General features: G+C 38.3%; 1 protein-coding gene across 1 annotated transcript; it reads left to right on the top strand.

Moving 5' to 3' along the window:
* Nucleotides 1-11,218: 11,218 nt before the first annotated feature.
* LOC105797612 (uncharacterized) lies at nt 11,219-11,947 on the top strand. Its single transcript, XM_012627558.1, has one exon. It carries the CDS (start codon nt 11,219-11,221, stop codon nt 11,945-11,947), a length of 729 nt encoding a protein of 242 aa, XP_012483012.1.
* The last annotated feature ends 1,240 nt before the right edge of the window (nt 11,948-13,187 follow it).

The following is a 13,187-nucleotide window of genomic DNA, read 5'->3' as shown; positions in this document are numbered from 1 at the left end:
GACCGGGCTATATCGCGTTTGAATTCAACTTGTTTATGGGCTACGTGATTAGATCGGTCCATCCGGCTTGGCCTGAGTTTTGGCAATGATATTTTGTCTTTGAATCTGGTTCTGTCCGAATTTAAATTGAATAATTTGAAATATATTTTTATTTAAATTTAAGCATATAATATAAAAAAATTAATATTAGATATTTTATTTTTTAAAATAGTAGAGTGAGTTATTTGGGTGGGTCGGGCTGAGTTAGGACTCAAGCCTATTCTTTTTAAATTAGACTATAGCCTAGCCCCACTTAATTAATTAATCCTTCCATACTTACTACTTGACGGCTAACGCCATCTAGATTTTTCGAAGTGCAAAAAAGTACATTTTGAACTTGATAAATGATGCCTGTACAAGCCCATTTTGCCCGGGGCCTATTACAAATAAAACACTCAAAAACCTACCCAATAACCAACCCAAACAACCCATTACAACAAAGACCAACTACCCAATACCTCAGCCCGAAACCCAAAACAAGAAAAAATCCTAGCAGAAAACAAAAGAACCCTAGGCGTCGTACTTAGGGTCTTCTGACCCTCGGACTTCTCACGCCAAATCACGTCCAAAGGCCGCACCTACCCTCTGCCCTGCTCCAAAGAACCACCGCAAAATAGAAGAGAACATGCAAGCAGCAAAAATAATAGGAAAAAATAGAAACAGATCGGCTATAAAAGCCAAACACCATTTTTGTATTTGGCTTCTTCTTTTACAACTGGTTAATGAAAAGCAGATCAAAAAGCTTTAAGAAAAAGGTTGACTCCAGTGCTTCTATTTTCCTGTTCTTGTGTTTTTCTTATTTTATTTTATTATTTTTTTGTATTTGTTTTTTTTTTACAACTCATTTGTAACAAAACGAAAAAGGAAAGGAAAAGGAGTACTTACCGGTTTCGGGTTTCGAAAGCCCGTCACTGGAAACCTTCTTCAATGTTGGAATCGAATCGAAAAGGTGCGAAGACCCTCCTTTTGACCTCTTGGGTCCAGAGAGGGTCTTTAAAAGGATTCGAACGGGTGAAAGCCCATCTTTTCTCGCTCCAACCACCGCTCTGCAGAGAATACTGCCGAAGCTATAATGACAACATGCCGAGCCGACCGCCATCTGATCTGAAATCCAGAGGAAAAATAAAAGAAGGAAATTTTGAAAAAAGGGGGGGCGGCTGTTAAATGAATTTTAGGTTAAAATTTTATTATTTATAACAATGCCTATACGATGTCGTTTTGGGTCTGAGATTCAGACATCAAAACAGCGTCGTTTCACTCTCTTAACCCGCAACCCGACCCGTCCACCCTCAGGATCTGCGTGTTTCTGCGGTGAAGGGATATTTATGTGGCAAGTCCTTCCGCTTTCACGCTGTTGTGCAATGTGGTCCCTCTTATTTTCTTAAATTTAGTCGCGTAATTTTCCGCGCATTTCATTTCAGTCTGCACTGAAACGCTGCGCATTGAGGTTGGGAATATTGCCCGATCAGTCCCTCGTACCTTCAGCGCGTTCTATTTTAGTCCTTATCCACTCCTTTTTAATTTATTTGCGATTTAGACCCCTTAAAGTTCTGTTTTCAGTTTAAATTAATCCCTTTTTGTTGTATTTTTGCTATTAAATTAATTAATTTCAATATGTTATCATTATTTTTATTATTATTGCTTTTAATATTGTTATTACTATTATCATGCTTATTATTATTTATACCTTTGTAATTTTAGATTTAATTATGTGCATACATATCTTGGATCTATTCACATATACATACTTCCATACTTCATATACTTTATAATTTATATATACATACATACGTTTTGTTATACATATATAATTACATATATTATTTACGCTTTATATGTATACATATATATACATATATACACTTGCACATTTTATATTTCATAATTTTAAATGTATATTCTTATTTTTATTTTTACGTATATACACATTTCCTTTTATCATTTTATAACTTACCTACATATCCACATATTTATATACATTTTAATTTTCATACATATATATGTATATTTTATATCTTATTATATATATATATATCTTTATATACATATATATTTTTTATATCTTATTATATATATATATATATATATATATACATCTTTATACACGTATTTTTCATTCACATATCTATATATATCTATACACATTTTATTTTCACGAATATATATGTATACTTGTATGCATTTTTATTTCTACGATTTTTATATATATTTATATACATATTCATATATATATCTTTACTTTTTATAATCTTATTCACTTTCTTTATTTATTTCTTTGTTTACATTTTCGTTATTATTTGGAAAGAATGTTTTAGTTTTATTTATCTATATGCTTGTTATTTTGTATGTTGTTGTTTTGTCTTTTATTTATCTTATTTTTGTTGCTATGACTCGTATTACTTTTACACTATCGTATCCAATATTGTTTTGTACGCATATTAACATCGAGTTTCATTTCTACCATTTCGAGTTAGATTAATTCAATGCATGAATCTTTTTTTTTAAAAAAAGGGGTAAAACCTTGTATTGTAATTCGATAAAGTCTTACCCTAACTTACGGGGTTTAGATTTTCTCGATAAATTCAAATACACAAATCATTTCAAACAAAGTTTTTTTAATATTCTCGGGGATTAACAAAAGATCATGTTCTAACTCACGGGACATGATCTCTTTCCTAAACTCGAGATAATCAAATATCTTTCAATTTTTTTCTTTCTTTTGTCATTTATTCATGTATCGAGAATTCAAGATATTGTATCCTAACTTAAAGGACATAATTCTCTTTTTCGATTAACGTAAAATATGTCCATTTTCTCGAAATTTTTAGCATTTTAACAAAGGATCATGTTTTGAATCTTTTTCAAATTTTCAATCTTTTACACTAAGATACTAAGTAATCAACTAGGTACCAATTTTGGGCGTTACGGGGGTGCTAACCTTTCATCGTACGTAACCGACTCCCGAACCTGTCTTTTGATTTTTTGTGGACCAAAATTGTTGTTTTGGTAAAACCAAATTGTTTATTAAAAGAACCATTTTTCGAGGTGGCCGGATCACACCTCATCAAAAAAAATTAGTGGCGACTCCTATTTTCATTTTTGTTTTCAAAATCCAAGTCGACCCCTTTTTATCAAAAAAATGGTGTCAACAGCTTGGCAACTCTGCTGGGGAAACCAAAGTAAGAGAGTCAAGCCATATGTTGATTACTTTTTATCTTTTTGTCAAAGATTAAAAACTTGACACGATCCTTGTGTTGCATTTCATTCGTCTATCTCGGTCTTTATCATTTTGTTAATAATTACTGCGTTTAAATATATATTTTTGCATATTGCATTGCATGACCATTGGTCACACCCTTTTAAGTGGGAGTGAGAAACTACGCCTTCGTGAGGTTTTCACCTCCGTATGGGATAGTGAATCACTTCCGGGATACATCCGTACCTATGTCTTCGTGAGATCTTCATCTCCGCATGGCCATAGGAAAATGTATTCCCCTGAACTGAACTCGGTCCATATGAGCCTATAATGGGTGAGGATCAAGGAATCTGTTGGTTTGGGTACCTTTACTTTAGAACTAAACCACATGTAGCGAGCCATAGGAACCCACTTAGATAGAGTTACACCAAACCTTAGTACTTACCTGAGTAGGCGATTTATTTATTATCGTTTACTTTAAATCCTACTCTATGTCTAATACTGATTTACTTTGTTTGTGATTGCATGGCATTTTCATTCTAAAAGAGGTGTTGATTCACGTTCAGTATCTAGATAGAAAGCTTATCATGGAAAAGGGGTTTCTTGATAAAGTAGAAGATAATGCAGTTGTCCGAATATGGGCAGAGACGACAGAACGAGAGAAAGGTAATAGTCTTACCGAGGGGCACGCGTCAGAATTGTGGGATTTCACCCGTATCAGCGTAATCCAAAATGATCTTCGAGAAATAAAAAAATATGAGATCAATAGGATAACGAGACCAAGCAGCTGTTCTATTGTAACTACGGTGACTTACCTTATCTACTCAGTGTCAAAGTGGACAAGTATTTATTCTGAGCCCTTGCTCAGTTTTGGAATCCTGCCTACAGTTGTTTCACTTTTGGAAAAGTGGACTTGGTGCCTACCGTGGAAGAGTATACGACCTTGCTTCGGTGCCCAAAGATTCAAGTTGACAAAGCTTATTCTAGAGCTGCTAGTGTCCCAGAGTTGTTAAAAAAATTGATGAACATCACAAGGATGAGTGAACAGTGGGTTGTTGCCTAAATCCAACAGAAAGGTGACAGTAAGTGCGTTCCTTGGAAGGGCTTACGAAATTTAGTACTGGTACACCCTGATGTAAAGAAAAGAGTCGATGTCTTCGCTCTAGGTATCTATGGATTAGTAATCTTCCCCAAAGCTTTAGGGCACATAGATGAAGCTGTCTTTGATTTATTTAATCGGCTCGGTAAAGGGGTTACGCCTGTTCCGGCAATATTGGCTGAAACTTTCAGATCTTTGAATGCATGCCGGAGAGCAGGAGAGGGAAGGTTCATTGGATGTGTACAACTCTTATTAGCCTGGTTTCATAGCCACTTCTAGAGAGTAGAAAAAGTTTCTTATCGAGTATTCTCTGATAGCTACTCCCCTCTAGAGGAATTGGTGGCTACGCCAAGGTGAGATGACGTTTCAGAAGAAAAATGGATGGCAATACTTCAGAATCTTTGAGATGAAGATGTCGAATGGAGAGCTCCTTGGTTGATTCCCGATGAGATTTTATACCGGTGCAGAGATTTTGACTGGGTTTTTTTGCTCGGGATATGGGGAGCTATTGGATATGCTTCTCTACTCGTATCAAGACAGTTTAGATCACGACAATTCATACCAGCAACGCAGGGATTGGCCCAATGTGAATTTTCTTATAAGGGGACAATTACAAGAAAAAAGGTTCGAGAAATGTCTTATGCTTGGAACCAAACTCGTCGAATGAAGATCTTGGCTGTGGGTCCGTCAATGACCCCCGAATATAGTCAGTGGTGTGATAAAAGGGTCAATGACAATATCCCGATGTCGAATCCAGAAACTGCTCGATCTTTAGAGGAACACCTACAAGTATTGCCCTCTGAGATAGAAATCATCAAACAAGATTTTGAAAAGAGGAGTTTGGAGTTAGGAAATAAAATAGAGCAACTAGAAAAAGAAAAATGCAATTAGGACTAGATGTTGAAGTTCAAAAATTAGAGGCCGACAAACTGAGAAAAGGGAAGAACAAGGCAGAGGAAGATCTAAACAGCCTGAAGATGGATTACAAGAAGTTGCGTAGGTCAATGAGAATTACCGGCTTGGGTAAAACGTCAGAATAATGGCAACAGGAAATCCAGGAGGAAAAGACAAAAGTTGATCAATGGGAAAAGAAATTCCAAGATACTCGAGCTCGAGAAGTTGCTTTGGAAAAGAGTCTATTAGTTTGCCAAAACGAGAAAGCGGGGTTGAAAGTTTGAGTAATAGAGCTAGAAAAGTCACTTCACCAGCACCATAGTCGTAATTTTGCGGTTGAGTTAAAAGTAAGCTTAAGCAAAATCGAGAAATTGAGAGGAAAGGTAGGAGAGCTTGAGGACGCGTTGTAAAATAGCGAACTCCGAATAGAGCTTCTTGAGAGGGGTACTGAACAGTGGCAGGAGCAGTTCCATCGGTCTCAAGACCAGATTAGAGAAAGAGATTTTATTATGGGCGAGACGGTGGCTCAAGTACGCGAAGTAGCCGATCACCTACAAACTCTGGCAGTTTAGGCCGATGTATTAAGTCTAAAGTATGAGTCAGAATTGGACCGAGGCCGAGAATTAGCTTGGCTTCTTAGAAAGGTTAAGGCTTTAAGTATAAGAGCAAAGCCGTATATGTAATTTATTTTATGTAAATAAATTTCTTCTCTAGTAAAGTTTTCTAATGAAGTTGAATCAGAATCAGTGCCTCTTTTTGCATTCATATCATGCATTTACATTACATCATATGCATCAAGTTTCATAAAATGACCCTAATAATTTAAAATATGACAGTTACCCTGGAAACCGACAAAAACCCATCAATCAAATATCACAATGGTACTCGTCATCAAACAAAAGCAATGGATCAGAAGTTAGAAAAGCTGGAAGAATTGAAAAAGGAAATGCAGGATCGAATACATGAATGACTGGATAAAATCTAACAAGATATGCTAGAATCCCAGCAAGTATTGATGAATCAACTATCGCAATTATTGGCTGGAGCGAACGATAAAGGAAAAAGCCCAGTAATTGATTCTAGAGCTGGTCATAAAGATCCCGTTTATCCTCCAGGTTTCACTCCGATAAGTACCCAGGCACAACCAGAGATGTGCCCGCAGAGAGTACCTGTCACTATTAGGCCTCAATACCAAGCTGGTGCCGCAGTACCTACAAATTTTCAAGTAGGCTCGGGTTCTAATCCGAGAGATGATCTGACCAACCATATCGTTCTTGATCTGGACGATGTAGCGGAAGTAAAAAAGGCAAAAGTATATTTACCGAAGCAACTTGAAGATAGGTGTAGGTGGCTAGAGGAAAAATTCAGAGCAATGGAAAATGCCGATTACCGTTACAAGATTAATGCCAAAGACCTGAGTTTGGTCCCTGACTTAGTTCTCCCGCCTAAGTTTAAATTGCCCGAATTTGAGAAGTATAACGGGACTAGCTGTCCTGAAACCCATATCACTATGTTCTGTCGGAGGATGACGGGATATATCGACAATGATCAATTGTTAATTCACTGCTTCCAGGACAGTTTGATCGGAGCTGTCGCCAAATGCTACAACCAGCTGGGTCATGCCTAAATTTGCTAATGGAACGATTTGACACAAGCCTTCATGAGACAATATAGCCATGTAGCAGACATGACGCCCGATAGGATCACGCTACAAAACATGAAGAAGAAACAGAATGACAGCTTCAGGAAGTATGCCCAGAGATGGAGAGAAATGGCAACTCAAGTCCAGTCGCCTCTTTTGGAAAAAGAAACCAAAATGCTTTTCATCAATATTTTAAAGGCCCCGTTCACTACTCATATGTTGGGAAGCGGCACTAAGAGCTTCTCAAACATAGTGATGACCGATGAAATGATTGAAAATGCGGTGAGAAAAGGTAAAATAGATGCGGGGTAAAACTTTAAGAGATCAGCCTCAATGAAGAAAGAAGGCGATATAAATAATGTGAGTACATACAACACGTGATATTCAAAGCCAATCACTGTTGGTTCGCCAAAGATGGTAGCTACAAGTCATCAGGGTCCTCCGAGGCAGGAAACCAATTCGAGGCTAGAAAGACCCCAGTTTACACCTATTCCGATAACTTATGGAGAGTTGTATCGAAATCTATTTAATGCATATGTGGTAGGCCCTTTTTATCTAAAACCTATGCAACCCCCGTTCCCTAAGTGGTATGACACAAACGCTCAATGTGAATATCATGCAGGGATAACGGGGCATTTGATTGAGAATTGTACTGCGTTCAAGAATGTGGTTGAAAGACTCATCAAAATAGGTATTGTAAAGTTGGATGACCCCTCCGGATCAAACGTAGCGGGAAATCTGTTGCCCGATCACACCGATAAAAGGGTAAATATGATAGCCAAGGGTGGAAGTAAGAGAATTAAGGTAGACGTTATGGAGGTAAGAACCCCAATGAATTGTGTTTGGGAACAAATAGTATATAGGGGTCTAATCACACGAGATTCAGACGAAAGGCCTGAAAGGAAAGGAACATACTGTGAGTTTCATGCCAAAGAGGGTCATAATATTTAGGAATGTGCAGAGTTTAGGACCATGGTACAAAATTTGATGGACAATAAGGAGATATAGTTTTATGAAGAATTCAAGGGATTTGAAGAAGGAGAGGTCTACGCCTCAGAAGAGGGACCCGTTGAAAGATTCCAGAAGGTTAATCACCCAATAGTGATTATTTCACGGCCAAGTCATAATCTAAAAATTGGTTCCCTTTTCCTATAAGGATAACAAAAGAGTTCCTTGGAACTATGACTGTAACGTGACAATTCCGAGAGAAAGAAACTTGATAAATGCTTTAGAAGAGAGCAATAATGATAGCTTCTACATACGAAGTGGAAAGCGTTACGATCCAGCAATTTCAAAAACGGAGCCTGTAAAAGGAAAAGCCTTGGTGGTCGAACAGAAGAAGAAAAAGGCGGTCCGACTAGAATTACATGTCAACGAGCCAGTAACAGAGATTGAAGCTAAGGAGGTTTTAAAATTCTTAAAACATAGCGAATACAGCGTCGTAGAGCAGTGATATAAACAGTCAGCTCGTATCTCGGTACTAATGTTACTTTTAAGCTCGGAGGCACATCGCAGCTCATTAATGAAAGTATTAAATGAAACTTACGTCGCTAATGACATCCCTGTGAACAAGTTAGACCGTCTGGTTGGTAACATAAGCGCTGATAACTTTATTTTCTTTAACGACGATGAAATACCACAAAGAGGTAGGGGATTGACCAAAGCTCTGCACATCACAACCCGCTGCAAGGAGTATACGTTGCCAAGGGCATTTTTTGATAATTGATCAGACCTAAACGTTTTACCCTTGTCCACTCTAAATAGGTTACCCGTGGACAGCTCGTATATGAAAACGTGTCAGAACGTAGTGAGGGCATTCGATGGTACTGAAAGAAGAGTAATGGGAAGGATTGAAATACCCCTCTTAATTGGCCCAAGCACATACGAGGTGGATTTCCTGGTAACGGACATCAAGCCTTCTTACAATTATTTGCTAGGAAGGCCTTGGATTCATTCGGCAAGAGCAGTACCTTCATCGTTTCACCAAAAATTGAAGTTGGTAACAGAGGGTCGACTAGTGACAATCAATGCAGAGGAGGACATCATTGCGGCTGTAACTAGTGACGCACCTTATATAGGGACAGAAGAAGAAGCGATTGAATGTTCATTCTGATCTTTGGAATTTGTAAACGTAACCTTCATTGTTGAAGGGAATAAGATCCTCACACCCGGAATATCCAAAACAAGAAGGATGGGCTTACAAATGATGGCTGGAAAAAGGGCTCTACCTGGAAAAGAACTTGGGAAATACCTTCAGGGGAGGGTGGAGATACCCAGATTAACGGACAAACGAGACTGCTTTGGCTTAAGATATAAGCTAGATGCAAAGCAAAAGAGGAAAGAGTTGGAGAAAAAGCGGGAATTGAGAAAAACGCGTTTTGATAGATAAGAGATTAAATGGGAGCCCATGGTATTCCCTCACATATCCAGAAATTTTGTATCAGGGGGAACCATTTATTCTGAGCGGAGGACGTAGAAGAAGGAAATGATAGAAGAAACGTTGGGGAATCTAAGCATCAATGCTATATACGAGGAAGAGCTGGGAGAAAGAAATTCATTAGGCATCCGCCCTTATGAACCGAGAAGCGTTCTAAATAATTGGACTGCAGAGGAGATCCCTGTAACTTTTAAAGTCGATTCAGAGTAATATTTAGAACACACTTGTTGTTCTGAGCCTGGGAGCAACAAGAATCTTTTGTAAAAGGCATATGTCTAAAATCTTATTTCAGTGAAATATATCATTCAGTCTCATTTTGAGCAAATATTCTTTTATTCTTTCCATTCCATTCATAAACATACTGTGCATATGATTATTCTTAGATTATTTTTCTTTGAATGTCTTTTTCACCTCAATAACAAGTCCCCAGATATTAATGATATGAGCGACACTGCTACTAACCCAGAGTCTCATTTTGAACAAGACTCATTCTCAGGATTTTGAAGATGATCAAGGCTGTAACTTATCTCCTGATTTATTAAGAATGGTAGAACAAGAAGAAAAATAGATCCTTCCTTATAAAGAGTTGGTGGAAGTTGTGAGTTTAGGGGAGGGAAAAGAAGTGAAAATTGGAGCTTGCATTGACGCAGAGATGAAGCGATATCTCATTGAGTTGCTCCAAGAATTCAAAGATGTCTTTGCATGGTCCTATCAAGACATGCCCGGGTTAAACACTGATATAGTGGTGCATCGACTCCCCATAAAAAAAGAATGTAAACTAGTTCAGCAAAAACTCCGAAGGATGAGACCTGATGTCTTGTTGAAAATAAAAGAAGAAGTTAAGAAGCAGTTCGATGCTGGTTTCTTACAAGTGGTCAAGTATTCAGAATGGGTAGCCAACATAGTCCCTGTTTCTAAGAAAGATGGTAAAGTGCGAATGTGTGTGGACTATAGAGATCTGAATAAATCCAGTCCCAAAGATAATTTCCTGTAGCCCCATATTGATACCTTAGTGGACAATACGGCCGGTTGCTCACTTTTCTCTTTCATGGATGGTTTCTCCAGGTACAACCAAATTAGGATGCATCCTAAAGACATGGATAAGACCACATTCGTAATGATATGATGAACATTTTGTTACAAAGTGATGTCGTTTGGACTAAAAAATGCAGGGGCAACGTATCAGAGGGCCATGGTAACCTTGTTCTATGACATGAAGCATAAAGAGATAGAAGTCTATGTCGATGACATGATTGCAAAGTCTAGAACAGAAGAGGAACATGTGCAAGTCCTTAGAAAATTGTTCATAAGGTTAAGAAAATTCCTGCTAAAGCTAAATCCAGCAAAATGCACCTTTGGGGCCAGATCAAGAAAACTGCTGGGGTTTGTGCTCAGTGAGAGAGGAATTGATATTGATCTAGACAAAGTAAAGGCAATACAAGAACTACCTCCGCCGCGTACTCAAAAAGAAGTTCAAGATTTTCTAGGGAGACTAAACTACATCGCTCAGTTCATTTCACAATTAATTGAGAAATGTGACCCCATATTTAGTCTCATTAAGAAACACAATCTAGGTATATGGGATAAGAAGTGTCAGAAAACTTTTGAAAAAGTCAAACATTACTTGTCCAACGCCTAGTGCTAAAGCCACTTTGCCTAGACAAACCACTAATATTGTATTTGGCAGTATTTGAAAATTCCATGGGATGCGTGTTTGGCCAACATAATAGGTCAGGATGAAAAGAAAGAGCAATTTACTATCTTAGTAAGAAGTTCACTGAATGCGAGATGAGATATTCGCCAATTGAGAAGCTATGTTACGCCCTGATCTGGACAACTCGGAGACTAAGACAATACATGTTGTACCATACAACCTGATTAATCTCTAAACTAGACCCTCTGAAGTACATGATGGAGTCGACTGCTCTGAATGAAAGAATGGCTCGATGGCAAATTTTGCTGTCTGAATTTCATATAGTCTATGTGAACCAGAAAGCACTAAAAGGGAGTGCAATAGCGGACTTTCTGGCCAGTAGAGCACTGGAAGATTACGAGCCACTAAACTTTAATTTCCTAAATGAGGATTTGATGTATGTCGCAACTACAGAAAAAGACTTTCAAGAGGACAGTCCTTGGAAGTTGAATTTTGATGAAGCATCGAATGCTGTGGGTAATGGGATTGGGGCAGTCTTGGTATCTCCCGATGGTGATCATTACTCATTCACTAGAAAATTAGATTTTGATTGCACAAATAACATGGCGGAGTATGAAGCATACATTATGGGAATTCGTGCGGCTATTGAACGCAAAATTAAAGTGTTAGAGGTGTATGGGGATTCTGCATTGGTAATTTATCAACTCAAAGGCGAATGTGAGACAAGAGACTCCAAGTTGATTAACTATCGAAAGCTGGTCATTGAATTAATTGAGGAGTTTGATGACATTACCTTCTGTTATCTCCCACGGGATGAAAATCAGATAGCCGACGCATTGGCTACATTAGCCTTTATGATCAAGGTGAATAAACAGAAGGATGTGAAGCCTATCCAGATGAGCATTTATGAGGCTTCAGCCTATTGTTACAACATTGACGATGAAGAAGAGAAGGATGGTCACCCCTGGTATCACGACATACTGTGATATGTAAAAAATCGCGAGTATCCCGGCCAAGCGACTGAGAATGAAAGGAAGACATTGAGAAGGCTGGCTAATGATTATGTCTTAGATAGGGAGATCTTATATAGAAGAGGAAAAGATCAAGTGCTGCTAATATGCGTAGACGCTGTGGAGGCCAAGTAAATATTGGAAGAGGTGCATGAAGGAGTTTGTGGAACACATGCTAATGGCTTCACAATGGCCAGGAAAATCATGAGATTCGGATATTATTGGTCCACCATGGAAGGGGATTGCATCAAATATGCCAAGAAATGCCATAAGTGCTAAATTTATAGAGACAAGATTCACGTGCCCCCTTCACCTCTCCATGTTATGACTTCTCCATGACCTTTCTCTATGTAGGGCATGGATGTCATTGGGCCGATCTCGCCAAAAGCTTCAAATGGGCATCAGTTCATATTCGTCATTATTGACTACTTTACTAAGTGGATAGAGGCTACTTCTTACGCCAACGTTACAAAGTCAGCAGTTAGCAGATTCCTAAAAAAGGAGATCATATGTCGGTATGGGATGGCAGAAAGGATTATATCCAATAATGCATTGAACTGAACAACAGCACGATAGTAGCGGTCTATAATCAATTCAAGATCAAACCCCACAACTCATCACCATATCGCCCAAAAATGAATGGCGCGGTAGAAGCGACCAATAAAAACATCAAGAAGGTCGTAGGGAAGATGACTGAGACTTATAAGGATTGGCACGAGAAGTTACCATTTTCCCTTTTTCCCTATCGAACGTCTATCAGAACCTCTACCGGGGCAACACCTTTCTCATTAGTGTATGAAATGGAGGCAGTTTTGCCCATTGAAGTAGAGATTCTTTCCCTCCGAGTTTTATCAGAACTGAAACTAGATGAAGCGGAGTGGATTCAATCTCGATATGATCAACTAAATTTGATCGAAGAAAAGAGGTTACGAGCTATACGTCATGGTCAAATGTACCAAAGGAGAATGATGCGAGCTTACAACAAACGAGTTCGTCCTAGGGAATTCTACGAAGGAGACTTGGTACTGAAGAAAATCCTCCTCATACAAAAAGACTTTAGAGGAAAGTGGATGCCAAATTGGGAAGGATCTTATGTGGTAAAGAAAGCCTTTCTGGAGGAGCGTTGATTTTGACCGAGATGGATGGCAAGAACTTACCTAATCCTGTGAATTCAGATTCAGTCAAGAAGTATTTCACCTAAAAAAAAGAAAAAAAA

The sequence above is a fragment of the Gossypium raimondii genome, chromosome 9, assembly GCF_025698545.1.
Source record: "Gossypium raimondii isolate GPD5lz chromosome 9, ASM2569854v1, whole genome shotgun sequence".
NCBI classification, from domain to species: domain Eukaryota; kingdom Viridiplantae; phylum Streptophyta; class Magnoliopsida; order Malvales; family Malvaceae; genus Gossypium; species Gossypium raimondii.
This window is presented reverse-complemented; position numbering and strand designations above follow the sequence as displayed.

Bases quoted from the DNA above. Each gene is read 5' to 3' on its own strand.
- LOC105797612 (XM_012627558.1), top strand. From the start codon at position 11,219: ATGGAGTCGACTGCTCTGAATGAAAGAATGGCTCGATGGCAAATTTTG.